This window comes from Euleptes europaea, chromosome 5 (assembly GCF_029931775.1).
Source record: "Euleptes europaea isolate rEulEur1 chromosome 5, rEulEur1.hap1, whole genome shotgun sequence".
NCBI lineage: Eukaryota > Metazoa > Chordata > Lepidosauria > Squamata > Sphaerodactylidae > Euleptes > Euleptes europaea.
Genome location: NC_079316.1, coordinates 6,360,681 through 6,376,876, shown reverse-complemented (window position 1 = coordinate 6,376,876; position 16,196 = coordinate 6,360,681). Strand labels below are relative to the sequence as shown.

General features: G+C 48.2%; 1 protein-coding gene across 1 annotated transcript in view; it reads right to left on the bottom strand.

Annotated features, from left to right (window-relative positions):
* Positions 1-16,196, bottom strand: part of ARMC9 (armadillo repeat containing 9) — a 95,562-nt gene that overhangs the window by 62,304 nt on the left and 17,062 nt on the right. Inside the window, exons 7-8 of the mRNA XM_056850352.1 lie at positions 11,311-11,468; positions 3,542-3,640 (exon numbers count right to left, since the gene is read on the bottom strand). Coding sequence (XP_056706330.1) covers positions 3,542-3,640; positions 11,311-11,468 — 257 coding nt within the window. The remainder of the gene's footprint in view (positions 1-3,541; positions 3,641-11,310; positions 11,469-16,196) is intronic.

The following is a 16,196-nucleotide window of genomic DNA, read 5'->3' as shown; positions in this document are numbered from 1 at the left end:
TGAGCAGAGTAAGAGTTGTTCGACAGTGGAATGGGCTGCCTAGGGAGGTGGTGAGCTCCGTCTCACTGGCAGTCTTTAAGCAGTGGCTGGACAAGCACTTGTCAGGGATGCTCTAGCTCAGAGGTTCCCAAACTGTGCCCCAAGGAGCACTTGGTGCTCCGTGAAACATCCCCTAGTGCTCCGTGAAGAGACTGGAAAGAAAAATACTACTGTCATTCAGTTTAGTATATAGGTGATAGGTGAAAATCAATGCTCCATGACGAATTTCTCTCCTGAAAAGTGCTCCGTGACTCAAAATGTTTGAGAAACTCTGCTCTAGCTGATCCTGAATTAAGCAGGGGGTTGGACTAGATGGCCTGTATGGCCCCTTCCAACTCTCTGATTCTATGAGACACAGGCCAGTGTGAGAAGTCAAGACAAGGTTTTCTCCCTGCTCTTGAAATAGTGCCCCCAAACCCCAGGCAATTAGAACCTTCTTGAGCACTCCATGTCAGCCGAATGCAAAAGAAAAGAAACAATTCAAGCATGAGCAGGACATTTCTGAACACAAGACCACAATACAAGGCTGACAATAACAGGTGTTGCCGAGTTTCGGCTGCCTGCCCCCATAATCTCAAAATCAACAGTTGAAAGAATGGGGAGGGAGAGGAAGTCAAAGCTGGAAGTACTCAAACCAGACTCAGCGTATCAAGGAAATCACTTTGTTTTGTTTTGAAGCTAGGAGTGTCAAAGACTGCTAAATGTTTTCGAGGGATACCAGCACTTTTTGCACCGTTGACTTCCTTTGATTTAAACTAGTTATTCTCGTCACTATCGTTGTTTTGGGTTTTACTCTATACCAGCAGTGAGCATTCCCACTCTCAACACTGAAGGAGGAAGGGGACACTGTGTCCTCACTGGAGGGCATGAAGAGGAGGCAGTGCCACCTCTGGATGCCTTCTGGTAAGGTCACCACATCCTAGAGCCAGCGGGTGTAGTGGTTAAGAGCGGTGGTTTGGAGCGGTGGACTCTGATCTGGAGAACCGGGTTTGATTCCCCACTCCTCCACATGAGTGGCGGACGCTAATCTGGTGAACGGGGTTTGTTTCCCCACTCCTCCACATGAAGCCAGCTGGGTGACCTTGGGCTAGTCACAGCTCTCTCAGCCCCACCTACCTCACAGGGTGTCTGTTGTGGGGAGGGGAAGGGAAGGTGATTGTTTCTCCCTTAAGTGGTAGAGAAAGTCAGCATATAAAAACTAACTCTTCTTCTTTTCTCCTGTTTAGTGTTATCGCAGAATAACTCCCAAGGAGGATTAGGGAATGGTGCGGTCAGGTGACCATATTCTGGCTTCTAGCACACTGGCTATTGATTCCATACCAAAAAGTGGCTGCGGGATTACTTGGGAGGGCAATGCCACCTTGGACGGGCGGAAGCCGTGAGCAACTGGCCATACTGCCAACCAACAGCACCTCATTACCAGGACTGACCTTCATCTTATGGCCTTCGTCCAGGTCCTTAGTGCCTGGTGGTGGTGGTAAGCACTATCAAATCACAGCTGACTTATGGAGCCCCTCTGGTGGGGTTTTCAAGGTAAGAGAAGTTCAGAGATAGTTTGCCAAAGCCTGTCTCTGCTTGGCAGCCCTGGACTTCCTTGGTGGTCTCCAATCCCAGTACTAGCCAGGGCCCTGCTTTGCTTCAACCAATGGTGGTTTGCCATTGCCTGCCTCTGGTAGCAACCCTGGACTTCTATGCTGCCTTTCCACCCAATTCCGAATCTCCAAGGCAGCAAACGTTAAAACAAAACAATTAAACATTTCAGACATTAACCGAAGCATTTAAAATACAAACATATACAAAAATATTGAAAAACAATGGGATATGGCCTGCCCTCTGTGGCTCTTAAGTTGCAACTTATTCAGCAAAAAGTTATGTTTAGGATATACTGGGCACCACAGCGACTCTTTAGTAAAGGACTGACTGAAGTGTCTAATAGTTGGCACTTTAACTCACAGGATGCGTCCCTTGTGCTTTGGGTATGTTCAGTCATTCGGTTTTTCTGGGGGGAAGTTATTACTCATATCAGTTCTGTGTTAAAATGTTCACTGATTTTTGAGGATGGTTATGTACTTTTAAACTATCTGCCCATCTCTTGGAGGCTAACTGATGGTCAACAGAAAAGTCTTCACCCCCTGACAGAACACAGCACAGAGGGAGACAGACGAATCTCCCTGGGAAAGGAACGTAAGAACATAAGAAAGGCCCTGCTGGATCAGACCCAGGCCCATCACGTCCAGCGGTCTGTTCACACAGTGGCCAAACAGGTGCCTCCAGGAAGCCCCCAAACAAGACGACTGCAGCAGCACCATCCTGCCTGTGTTCCACAGCACCTAATATAATAGGCACACTCCTCTGATCCTGGAGAGAATAGATATGCATTATGACCAGCATCCATTTTTACTAATAGCCATGAATACCCCTCTCCTCCATGAACACGTCCACTCCTCTCTTAAAGCCTTCCAAGATGGCAGCCATCGCCACATCCTGGGGCAGGGAGTTCCACAGTTTAACTATGCATTGTGTAAAGAAATACTTCCTTTTATCTGTTTTGAATCTCTCGCCCTCCAGCTTCAGAAGACCCCTGCTGAAATGTCAGAGTTTTGGTGCCACAACTGAGAAGGCCTTCTCCTGGGTTGCCACCTGTCTAGCCTCAGAAGGTGGAGACACACGAAGCAGGGCCTCCAAAGATGACTGTAACAGTTGGGTAGGTTTGTGTGGGAGATGGCAGCCCTTCAGATATGCCGCCCCCAGGTTGTATGGGGCTTTACGGGTCAGATGAGTCAGATAAGAATGCAACCAGAGAGCATGGACAGCCTCAATACCCATTGCAGTTTATCAGTCCAATGTGCTGCAAGACCTTGCTTCAAATACCTCGCTCAAGGCCATTGTCACATTACAATCCCATTACAGGCTTATATGTCTTCAGGAAGCACACTGATAAGGCTCACTGGTCACACAACAACTCAAGTAGAATGTTAAGAACATAAGAAAGGCCCTGCTGGATCAGACCAAGGTCCATCAAGTCCAGCAGTCCGTTCCCACAGTGGCCAACCAGGTGCCTCTAGGAAGCCCACAAACAAGGCAACTGCAGCAGCATTTATCCTGCCTGTGTTCCAAAGCACCTAATATAATAGGCATGCTGAACCTGGAGAGCATAAATATGCATCATGACTAGTTATTACCTTTTAATGTAATTACTTTTTGATGCAAACATGTCCCAATTAGAGTTACCAGCTTCCAGGTGAGGCCTGGAGTTCTCTCAGAATTACAACTGATCTCCTGATGACAGAGATCATTTCCCCTGGAGAAGATGGAAGCTTCAGAGGGTGGACTCTATGGTACATCATAGAGTCTAGGAGAGACAGAAATCCTAGAGTGACATCATATTCCTACTGAGCTCCCTCTTCTCCTCAAACTTTACTGTCTCCAGGCACTGCCCCCAAATCTTCAGAAACTTCCCAAGCTAAAGATCGCGACCTTGGCCCCAAAGGATTATACTTACAGTTCCAGGCCTCGTGAAATCTATGCTGTGAACCACACTCTGCATCATCTGGTTGCTAAACAAACGGACACAGACGCTCTGCAGATCTTCTGGGGTGATCTATAAGAGGGAAACAAATCAAGCCAGTGGGAAAACAATCATTCTCTTTGATCCCAACCTGTTTGCAGAAGCAACACCATCCAGGGAGGCCCCATAAAGAGCCCTGCTGGGAATTTGCATTTGAGAAATAGACACTGGGCATAAGACACCCCCCACCCCGAGACTTGAATGTATGAGCTCAAGGAACATAAATGCTTTAGATTCCAACACATTTTTCATGTGGAGAGGCTCCACTCAAAGGACGGAGTTTTGCTTTATGCCCATTTGGCAAGAGAACATATCTGGGACCAGGAATTTTCTCCTTGATGACGTCCAGAAGAATTGCAGCTAAAGCAACGGTCTCGGGGCGCCTTAAAGACAAACACATTTATTATGATAATAGCTTTTCTGCGCCAGAGTCCACTTCATCAGAAGCATGAAAAGCTACGTTCAAGTGTAAATACAGAAGAGGGGAGAAGTTACTACAGATTGAGGCCAGAAGTTCAAGCAATCAAGCGTGTGATGTCGTTGCTATGTAGAAGGCAAATGAAAAGGAGATCCAGTCAAAAGAACAAAAGATCCCTTAAGAGTGGGTTTGGGCTACTGCCAGCTACCGATGAACTGGTCAAGGGAGACAAACAAGAGAGGCAAAACTCCCTTCTGAGGTGAGCCACCTACTCTTTGACTCTATTAAGTTTGAGTTTGGCAGTGCCAAGTCTGCATATGGATTCAAGCTTAGAAGCAGGATGCTCTGAAACTATATCGATGAAGATGATGAAGAAGAAGAATTGGTTTTTATATGCCGACATTCTCTCCCACTTAAGGAAGAATCAAACCGGTTTACAATCGCCTTCCCTTCCTCTCCCCACAGCAGACACCCTGTGAGGTAGGTGGGGCTAAGAGATCTCAAAGAGAGCTGTGACTGGCCTAAGGTCACCCAGAGCTGTGACTGGCCTAAGGTTTTTATATTGAGACATGGTTTTAAATTGTAAGCCACCTCAAGCAGGACTCTGAAGAGTCAACATCGCAATATCCAGCGTGGCGTAGTGTTAAGAGCGGCAGACCGTTAATCTGGCGAGCCGGGTTCGATTCCCCACTCCTCCACATTAAGCCTGCTGGGTGACCTTGGGCTAGTCACAGTTCTCTCAGAACTCTCTCAGCCCCACCTGCCCCACAAGGTGCCTGTTGTGGGGAGAGGGCGGGAAGGCGATTGTAAGCCACTTTGAGACTCCTTAAAGGTAGAGAAAAGTGGAGTATAAAAACCAACTCTTCTTCTTCATCATCCTAAATAAATAAATGAATGAAGGACTTCTTAGCATTTCCGTTTTTAATGCCTGATTTGTGTCCATTTATTTTCTTGCACAGAGACCTCCGAAAGTGGCCAATGTAAATGGCAGAAGGGCATTTTTGGCACAGGACCGCATATATCATGTTGATTAGACTGAAAGAGTAACACCCAGGCCTTGTTCTTTTCCTGTGGGTTAGCTACCTGGTGTGATTTATTTTGTTAGCCTGTGTACACTTCTGGTCATTCTCTGGGATCCAGATTTTCTGATGTAAGCAATGGGGCTACAGCGGGGGGGATATCTTTGCCATGGGATGAAGAGAGTGATCTTTGTGATCTTTCCTGACACTAGAAGTTCATCATTCTTCAAAGCAAGATTTAAAAAATGTAGCTTGATGCAATTTCTTTTCCAATGCCTCTTAAGGAAGTAGCAGAAATCCAACAGCTCAACTAAACAGCGCCACCACCTGGTAATATCCAAGGAGAAAAACTGCAAACAGTTCAACAAAAAGATTCCAGTGCATCTCAAGATGCCATTTCAGCAAAGTGTGCTCCCAAACTCTTGTTTGCCAAGATAATGTAAAGCCAGGAGAATAGAAGATGGGAAAACGGTGGGAACTTTCCCCTTTGCTGCTCTAACACTCAAGTTTCAAAGCTCTTCTAGAGGAAAAAGCAATTAGAAATGGACAAGCAGGGAACCTGCTTAGGACTTATAGGATCACCGTGTTTCCCCCTATACCCCCTTCCTCACAACAGTTCCTCTTCCTCTCCTCCTGGCAATCCCCACACCCTCTCCCCTTCCCCTGCTTCCTTTTTTTCCTTGCGGCCCACAAACCAACCTACTTGTTATCCGTTTCCCCAGTCTTCAACTTTATTTTCATTTATACTATACTTTCCTCTCTAATGGGGTCCCAAAGCATCTTATATATCATGCTCCTCTCCTCATTTTCACCTCAACAACAACCCTGTGAGGTAGGTTATCTTGACCCAACTCTGTGAGGTAGGTGTGACTGACCCAAGGTCACCCAGCATGCACCATGGCACGGTCGGAATACGAGCCTGGGTCTCTCCGATGCCAGGTCTGACACTCAAACCACTATACTACACTAGCTTTCAGCTTTTCTTCCTTCCCTTCCTCTGGCTGCCTCTCTCTGGGAAAAGTCTGACCAAGCTGCAAAAGTTGTGTGGTGGCAAGTTACTCAGTTGAGTTGTGGGATGGCCACTACTGGGCCCAACTCAGTTGCGCAAGTTATGTGGAAGTTGCCACCGGGCCCAGGCAAGCTGTGTGGCGTCAAGTCACAGTTGCTGCTGCACCTGGGTGAGATTTGCAAACTGCATGGTAGCAAGTTACTCAGTGGTTCCTCCAGGGATGGGAGCAGGGGTGGACCGGAAGGCCAAAATAGCTCTGGAATGGGCCCTTCTCCTGCCATTTTCCGACAGAAACCAAGGCTTGAAGGCAGGCAATATTGTTGTGGTTGCCTAGCCACCCCAATGGCCTCTAAGATCTCAGAATGGATTTCTTAAAGGTACAGGCACATTTTCTCTTATTTAGGGAAGCTTGACCCCAACATACTTATTTTTAAAAACTTTAGAATTTCTGCAAACCTACCAGCTATTTTGTCAGATTGCACAGAGAAGCCATTGAAATTCATAAACACCAGTACAACTTTAACAGAAGAGAGTTTAAGAATGAATAAGGCTTGGCTTCCTGTCCTGAAAACTTCCAGACTAACAAAGACTACAGTCCACAATAGCCATGCGGATTAGCTTTGGATTCCACATGTTAACAGATCACTTCAGGATACAATGGTTCCACATTAACATTCCACACCCTCATTAGCACATTATCTTGATACTTACAGGACAATGATTAGCACATTACCTTCAATACTTTACAGGACAATGACTCAGCTCAAACCCAACCCCTTTCTTACTATATATTACTCTTCCTACACACTTGACACTGAGAGACACTGTCCTTCAGTGTTACTCCTCTGAAGATGCCTGCCACAGCAGCTGGCAAAACGTCAGGAAAGAAAATACCAAGACCACGGTCACACAGCCCGGATAACCTACAAGAACCACTTTATTTATTTATTTATTTATTTTATTCATTTACATCCCGCCTTTCTCCCCAATGGGGACCCAAAGTGGCTCACATCATTTTTCTCTCCTCCATTTTATTCTCACAACAACCCTGTGAGGTAGGTTAGGCAGAGAGAGCGTGACTGGCCCAAGGTCACTCTGCAAGCACGAGCGGGGATTTGAACCCAGGGTCTCTCAGATCCTAATCCTTAACCACAACAGCTCTCCAACCAGTGGTCAACCAGTTGTCCTGGAGGGCCAATGCACAGGGCACAGAGGCCAAGGCCTTCTATTGACTCTGTCTCCTAGCACTGAAGAAGTGAGCTGGGACTCACAAAAGCTCATACCCTGTCAGAAATGTTGTTAGTCTTCAAGGTACTACTGGACTCTTGCTCTTTTCTACGTGGCATAGTTACAGCATGGTGTAGTGGTTAAGAGCAGTGGTTTGGAGCGGTGGACTCTGATCTGGAGAACCGGGTTTGATTCCCCACTCCTCCACATGAGCAGCGGATGCTAACCTGGTGAACTGGATTTGTTTCTCCACTCCTACACATGAAGCCAGCTGGGTGACCTTGGGATAGTCACAGTTTTCTTAGAGCTCTCTCAGCCCCACCTACCTCACAGGGTGTGTGTTGTGGGGAGGGGGAGGGAAGGTGATTGTAAGGTGATTTGATTCTTCCTTAAGTGGTAGAGAAAGTCGGCATATAAAAACCAACTCTTCTTCTACTTCTTCCACTTCTAGCACTGATATTCAGAGGTGTAAATATGGAGGCTCCCTTTTGACTCCACAGCCTGCAGCCATTAATGGACCTCTCCTCTCCAAATCTGATTAATCCCCTCTTAAAACCATCTATGCTTGTGGTCATTGTCAAGTCCTCTGGCAATGAATTACACAATTTAATTACTTCCTCAATTACAATTGAATTATTCCATAACATAATCACTCGTTCAGCCAAGTAGTACTTCCTTTTATCCATCTTTAATCTCACTGCCCATCAACTTCACCGCATGACCCCCAGTTACAGTATTATGGGAGAGAGAACGTAATTATCTTCATCCACTTTCTCCACCCCAAGCATACTTTTATAAATCTTTATCATGTCCATTCCCATCATGTAGTTATCTTTACTCTCAACTAAAAAGGCCAAGATTCTTCAGGCTTTCCTCATAGAACAGGTGCTTTACAACATCTTAATCTATCTTGGCTGCCTCCTTGTGTACAAGGGCATTTTGCTGAAATCGAAGTTTGTGGTTTACAATGTAAAAAATCAGTTGCTGTATTGTTTTGTCCTGTTCTCAAACACACCGCCTGCAATTCTGAAAGGGCTTAAAAGCTCTCACACAGAAGTAAAAAAACAAGTTTAAAATCGAAACAGAAACATTGTGCCACCTTAAAGACTTGAGACCATTCATAGGCTACAGCAGGGGTCCCCAAACTTGTTGAGCCCATGGGCACCTTTGGTATTCTAACACATGGTGGTGGGTGCAAGAACAAAATGGCTGCCGTGGGAGGCGGAGCCAACCAATAACTGTCCAGGAGTGATGTCACGCATAACTCTAATAGTAATTCTTCAGCATTTCAGGATGAAGATCTTCTTCAGCGGGATGCCTTTTAAAATCAACATATTGTTTAAAAACATTTTCTGGTATACATTTTCTTGCTTACGTTCAGTCACACTGTGAATATTCTTGTGCTGTGGTGGTGGCGGCTGCTGAAGAAACTTTTTAAAAATCTGACAATCACACCTTCGGTGGCCAGTCAAAAGCTCTGCTGGCCAAAGCCCCCTGGCACCACCCACTTTCCAAAAACACTTAACGGGCACCAGGAAAGGTGATGGCAGGCACTATGGTACCCATAGGCACCACGTTGGGGATCCCTAGGGTACAGTAAGAACATAAGAAATGCCATGCTGGATCAGACCATCAAGTCCAGCAGTCTGTCCACACAGTGGCCAACCAGGTGCCTCTAGGAAGCCCACAAACAAGAAGACTGCAGCAGCATTGTCCTGCCCGTGTTCCCTGGCACCTAATATAATAGCAATGCTCCTCTGATCCTGGAGAGAATAAGTATGCATCGTGACTAGTGTCCATCTTTACTAGCAGCCATGGATAGCCCTCTCCTCCATTAACATTTCCACTCCCCTCTTCAAGCCTTCCAAGTTGGCAGCCATCACCACATCCTGGGGGAGGGAGTTCCACAGTTTAACTATGCGTTGTGTGAAGAAATAGTTCCTTTTATCAGTTTTGAATCTCTCACCCTCCAGTTTCAGCAGATGACCCCGTGTTCTAGTATTATGGGAGAGGGAGAAAAACTTCTCCCTGTCCACTCTCTCCAAACCATGCATAATTTTATTGACCTCTATCATGTCTCCCCTTAACTGCCTTCTTTCCAAGCTAAACAGCCCTAAGCATTTTAACTGCTCCTCATGGGGCAGTTGCTCTAGTCCCCTGATCATTTTGGTTGCTCTTTTTTGCATCTTCTCAAGTTCTGCAATATCCTTTTTTTAGGTGTGCCCAGAACTGTACACAGTATTCCAAGTGTGGTCTCACCATAGATTTGTGCAAGGACAGTATGATAGCCACAGTTTTATTCTCTATTCCTTGTCTAATTATGGTCAGCATGGAATTTGCCTTTTTCACAGCAGCCGCACACTGGGTTGACATCTTCATCAAGCTATCCACTACCACCCCAAGTCTGCTCTGTAATGTGAATGTGATAAAAAGGGTATGCAAAATACCTGAAAATAGGATTTCAGATATGCTCTCTAGAAGCAGTGAAGAAAACTATCAGGAAGAAAGCTGATTCATTTGAAATGTGGTTTTAGAGCAGGGGTGGGGAACCTTTTTCCTGCCAAGGGCCATTTGCACATTTATAACATCATTCGGGGGCCATACCAGGTGTAGATCTCCGAGTGGGGGGGAGAAGCTAGGATTGCCAGGTCTCCGGCCACCACGTGGCAGTTGGCAACCCCAGGGGAGGGCACGCAGAGAAGGCCTGGAGGGTGCCCCCGCTCCCCTGGTCCTTCCCCCCCAAGGCGGGAGGGCAGCCAGCGGTAGGCCCGAGCAAGGTTGATCGGCAAGGGAGGAAAGGGAGGAAGGAAGGAAAACAGAAAAAGAGGAAAAGGGAGAGAGGGATAAAAAAAATGGAAAGAGGGGGAGAAAGAAAAGGACGGAGGGAGACAGACAAAGAGAGACCGAAAGAGAGGGAGAGAGAAAAGCCTTCCCCCCACACACACACCCGCCAGCCCCATGCAACCGGGCCCCAGGCTCCATGCCCTCCCCCTCCCCAGAGTCCACAAAAGGCCTCCTGAAGCCCGATCGGCTCCTGCACACATGCTCTGCCGCCGAGAGCCGCGGGCCTCTTCCCCCCCTCTCGCTGCTCAACAGCCGACAGGCAGCAAGAGGGGCTTACAGTGTGACCTGGCGTTCCTGCATGCTGCGGCAATAGGGGGCAGCCTTGGGAAAGTGTCCCTCCCCCTCCTCTCGCCGACCAACAGAAGTCGGCGAGAGGAGGTCCAAATGGAGCTGCAGCGCCCCTTCAAGCCGCGGCCCCAGGAACACCCTCAGGGAGGGCCGCCCTGCGCCATGCCTCCGCGGCAGGGCCCCGGAGCTCCCGAGGTCCACAGAAAATGTCCTCGGGGGCCGCATACGGCCCCCGGGCCTGAGGTTCCCCATCCCTGTTTTAGAGAAAAGATTTACAGGTCCCATGGACCACTGAAAAGACAACTCAGTGGGTTCTAGATCAAATCAAGCCTGTACACTCATTAGGAGCTAAAAAGACCAAAATGAGGCTATTGCACTTTGATCACATTATGAGAAGACAAGAGTCACTGGGAAAGACAATCATGCTAAGAAAAGATGAAGACCCAACAGGAGATGGAGTGACTCAATCAAGGAAGCCAAGGCCCTCAGTTTGCAAGACCTGAGCAAGGCTTTTAAGGTCAGACCATTTTGGAGGTCATTAATTCATAGGGTGCCCTGACCTGGATGGCCCAGGCTAGCCTGATCTCATCAGATCTCAAAAGCTAAGCAAGGTCAGCCCTGGTTAGTATTTGGATGGGGGACCACCAAGGAATACCAGGGTTGCTATGCAGAGGAAGGCACTGGCAAAACCACCTGTTAGTCTCTTGCCATGAACACCCCCAAAAGAGGTCGCCATAAGTCGGCTGTGACTTGACTGCACTTTACACACACAATTCATAGGGTAACCATAGGTTTGAAGTCACCTGATGGCACTTTAACACACACACACACACACACACACACACACACACACACACACACACACACACACACTGGACGCTCGTGGACCCTCCCTTACCATCTTGCCATTGACTGTGGCCTCCAGAGAATCCACCAGCTCAGCAGTGACCCCAATGAGGTTGTGGTAGTCTGCCTGGATCTTGTTAAACCGCTTCAGGTAGGTCATGGTCTTGCGCTCGGACTCCACCAGCTGCTGATGGAGCTGCTGCAACATTTCTGTGGAAGGGAAGAAAAGAGATGAATCGCCCTTTCTCCTTACAGATGGCACAAAGAAACCCACCACGCCACGCCCTCCCCTCCAGAGTCCTGACTTGAATAGAGGCCCTGTGCACCTGATAACCAAGTGTTTTTTTTAATGCTGAGAGCTCCAGATGTGGAGCTCACAGCAACTGTCCTCACTTGGCCCTGAGGACTGACACAGCTACTTCTTATCCTGATCATGTCGCAACAGCAGTTGAAAACTCCATAAATTCTGATTTAAAAGAAAGGAAGGCCGTGCTGTTGGCAGCCTATTAGGCTGGTGATTCAACCAGGTGATAAACGGACATGAGAGAAGCACTTACTCAATTTTGCAGCACCCAGTATAAATGCCAGACGAGGGCCATCATCACCCTATGAGTTGGGCCAGGAGAGGGAGAATTTACTCCGTCCCCTACCGACTACATCACCACCCTAACGCTGAAACAAAAACACGAAGGGGGAGACCACAAAACGTCTGCTTCTAAAACAGAACATGACAATTTAATGGCCTTCCTAGAACATTCTGTCCAAAAGTGATGTTTGCAATTGTTAAGACGGCACATATAAGGGAGACTTCCCTGGGGAACATCGAGGCAAAAGACCCACAGAATATTCGAAGAGAATCCACTGCTTTCATTTTGCAACTGGCTCCATTTCATGGAAGTTTCTACTAAAGGCCCTTCCAATATGAACTTGCTCTTTCTCTATGTGCAGGGCAGCTTACAGAACCAAACAAAGCCAATTCATCATAAAACACTGTAAAACCTGAGCAAGGCGGTCAAGTATAAGACAATCTGGAGGTCATTAATTCATAAGGTCACCGTAAGTCGGAAGCGACTTGACGGCACGTAAGATAGGGCTGTTGATTCGGTTCGGGCCGAACCGAGAAATAGCCGAATTTCCCCCGATTCGGCTGTTTTTCGGTTCGGACGAACCGAACTCAAAAAAGGCGAGAAACGGGGAGCCGAATTTGCCGAATTCGGGGGTTCCGCGAATAAATTCGGCAGATTCGGGGGGGCCCGCGCCTTCACGGGGCTTCCATGAAGGCGCGGGGAGGGGGCCCTTTAAACAGGTCTGCGCCTCCCAGCTGGGAGGCGCAGATCTGTTTAAAGGGGCCCCTGCCAGCCCTGCCGGGAGTCCCGGCAGGGCTGGGGGGGGGGTCTGGAAACCCTCTGCGCTGCCTGCGCAGACAGCGCAGAGGGTCTTGCCAGCCCCCCGCCAGCCCTGCCGGGAGTCCCGGCAGGGCTGGGGCGGGGTCTGGAAACCCTCTGCGCTGCCTGCGCAGACAGAGCAGAGGGGCTTGTTTAAAGGGCCCCCCGCGCGCCTTCAGGGGGCTTCCCTGAAGGCGCGTGGGGGGCCCTTTAAACAGATCTGCACCTCCCAGCTGGGAGGAGCAGATCTGTTTAAAGGCCCCCCCGCGAGCCTTCAGGGAATCCACCTGAAGGCGCGCGGGGGGGGCAAATTTTTCCCCGAACTCCAGATCCCCCTGAATTTCCGGGGATCTGAAGCAGGGGAGTTCGGACTTCGGCACGGCCTGAATAAAAACGGGCCGAATTTTGCCGAAGCCGAACTATACCAAAAAAATTTTCAACAGCCCTAACGTAAGACACACAACATCAGAAAGTGTCACTGCTCAGCAAACACAATACCAACCCAGAAGAACAATGTGGAAAGGCCCTGTGGAATAAAAAGAGTTTTATGAAGCCTGCTGGGTGACCCTGGGCTACAGTTCTCTCAGTTCTCTCAGTCACAGTTCTCTCAGAACTTTCTCAGCCCGTGGCGGAAGCAGGCAGTGGCAAACCACCTCCCAACAACTCTTGCCTTGAAAACTGTACGGGGCCGCCATAAGTCAGCTGTACGGGGCCGCCATAAGTCAGCTGTAAGTCAGCTGTAAGTCAGCCATAAGTCAGCTGTGACTTGAGGGCCCGTTCCACCACCAAGCCTTCTGAAAGGTTTATAAAATGGGGAGGGGCCGTGGCTCAGGGGCACAGCATCTGCTTAGCATCCAGAAGGTCAGTCCCAGGTTCAATCTCTGGTGTTTCCAGTTACAACGATCAGGTCATAGGTGGGGCGAAAAACCTCCACCTGAGACCATGGAGAACTGCTGCCAGTCTGAGTAGACAATACTGACTCAATGGACCAGGACCAATTCAGTATAAAACAGCAGCATGTGTCCCTATGTGCCCAGGAGAGATGCCTCCACGTTTCCTTTGGAGGGGGCACCAAAACAGAAGGTGAACTTCCTCTCCCCCCTCCCACGCAGTCAGTTAACAAAGGCATAAGAGACCGGAGATCTCTCCCACTACTACTAATTTTTTAAAACTACAACTAGAATGTTAAGTGCTCTTCAGCAAAGTGAGATTGGATGACTTTTTAAAGAATAAGACAAATTTACAGAGGATAGTTCAATCAGTAGCGATTTACCATTACAGCTAAATGGAACCTCCATGTTCAGAGACAGTGTACCTTGCCATACCAGAGAGGGAACAAACAGTGAGCTGCCCTGTAAGCTCCCCAAGGTCCTCTGTTGGAAGCAGAACACTGGACTAAAAGGACCTTTGATCTAATCGAGGAAGGATCTGACATTCTCGTGAAAATGCCGTTTCTGGGGCTTGAATCAGATGAGCATGGCAAAAATAGTGGGCACATGAAGCTGTCTTGTACTGAATCAGACCTTGGATAATCAAGGTCAGCATTGCCTACTCAGACTGGCAGCAGCTTTCCAGGGTCTTAGGCTGAGATCTTTCCCATCACCTACCCCCTGATACTTTTAAACCGGAGATGCCAGGCTCGAACCTGGGACCTTCTATGTGTCAACAGATACTCTACCACTGAGCTACAGTCCCTCCCCCTTAATAACGGAGTGATGAAAACTGGGGAGGGAAATGTGAACTGGCAGGAAAAGGCACGGAAAAGAAATCTTTGGTTGATGGGTCAAGGGAGGGATTGGAGGAGGAGGGAATTTTGAAGAGGGAAGGTAAGGGCTGGTGACTTTGGAGGTTTAAAATGCCTGGGAGGCTGATTCAAGCTTTGCAGTTCTTATGGATGTATTTATTACAATTCTTTTTCACTTTTGTAGGAAGCTCAAAGTTGAAATAAGAGAAAGAAACAAAGAGGGCCGAGCAGATCAGCCTGCGTGGAACCAAGATGGGAAGAAGAGCAGGAGAGATTATTATTATTATTATTCCTTGATTTACAGCCTATGTCGACAAGGAAAAAGGAGATTCATCTCATCAACAGCTCTCAGTTCCCCCCACCCCACCCCGTCAAGTCACAGATGACTTATGGCGAGACTGTATGGTTTTCAAGGCAAGAGACGTTCGGAGGTGTTTTGCCATTGCCTGCCTCCATGTGGGCTGAGAGAGTTCTGAGAGAACTGTGATTGGCCTGAGGTCACCCAGCAGGCTTCATGTGGAGGAGCGGGGAATCGAACCCAGTGCTCCAGATTAGAGTCCGCCACTCTTAACCACTCAGAGCCCCGTGGCGCAGAGTGGTAAGCTGCAGTACTGCAGTGAAAAGCTCTGCTCACGACCCGAGTTTGATCCCAATGGAAGTCGCTTTCAGGTAGTCAGCTAAAGGTTGACTCAGCCTTCCATCCTTCTGAGGTCGGTAAAATGAGCACCCAGCTTGCTGGGGGTAAAGTGTAGTTGATTGGGGAAGGCAATGGCAAACCACCCCGTAAACATAGTCTGCCTAGTAAACATCGGGATGTGACGTCACCACATGGGTCAGGAATGACCCGGTGCATGCACAGGGGACAACCTTTACCTTTACTCTTAACCACTATACCATGCTGGCTCTTGAAAGTGGGCTTGCTGAGCGCTTAAACACGAGTAACAAACCCAAAAAGGCAGGTCCCAGTCCTGATATCCAGGATGTTACAGGCCAACTTCAGGCATCCTGGGGGGAATGGAGGAAAAGACAGGGGGAACAAGGGTTCCATGAGAGGAACGTGAGAAAATGAAGTTACACAAACGGAGGCTTTGTTTGCCTTGAAAATAAGGAGCACGGCGAAGATTTCTCAGAATTGGTGGGTTTTGAAGAGGGAATGTAAGAGGGAGAAACAGCACTGCAACTTGGGTGGGAGGACTTACAGATATATGAGGAAGCCAGGGGGGGAGGAGGAGGAAGAGGAAGAAGAGTTGGTTTTTATATACCGACTTTCTCAACCATTTAAGGAAGACTCAAATTGGCTTACAATCACCTTCCCTTCCCCTCCCCACAATAGACACCCTGTGAGGTAGGTGGGGCTGAGAGAGCTCTAAGAGAACTGTGACTAGACCAAGGTCACCCAGCTGGCTTCATGTGTAGGAGTCGGGAAACAAACCCAGTTCACCAGATTAGCATCCACAGCTCATGTGGAGGAGTGGGGAATCAAACCCGGTTCTCCAGATCAGAGTCTACCGCTCCATACCACCGCTCTTAACCACTAAACCACGCTGGTTCTCTGGGAGGAGGCCCAAAGACTTTTAAGGCAAGAAGAAATGTATAGATGGTTGGAGGTGGTAGAACTGCTGGACAGAAAGTTCTGGACGTAGAAACCTCAAGATTCTCAGGGAAACCCTGACCAGTTTTCCACTCCCCACTGGTTCCCTTTCACCACCTTCAATAGACCAGAACAACGGAGAGAATGTCCAAGGAAATTTCCGTCAATTTTTCCCCCAATTGAAAAACCATTTCGTTCGGATTTTTGTCCTCACAACT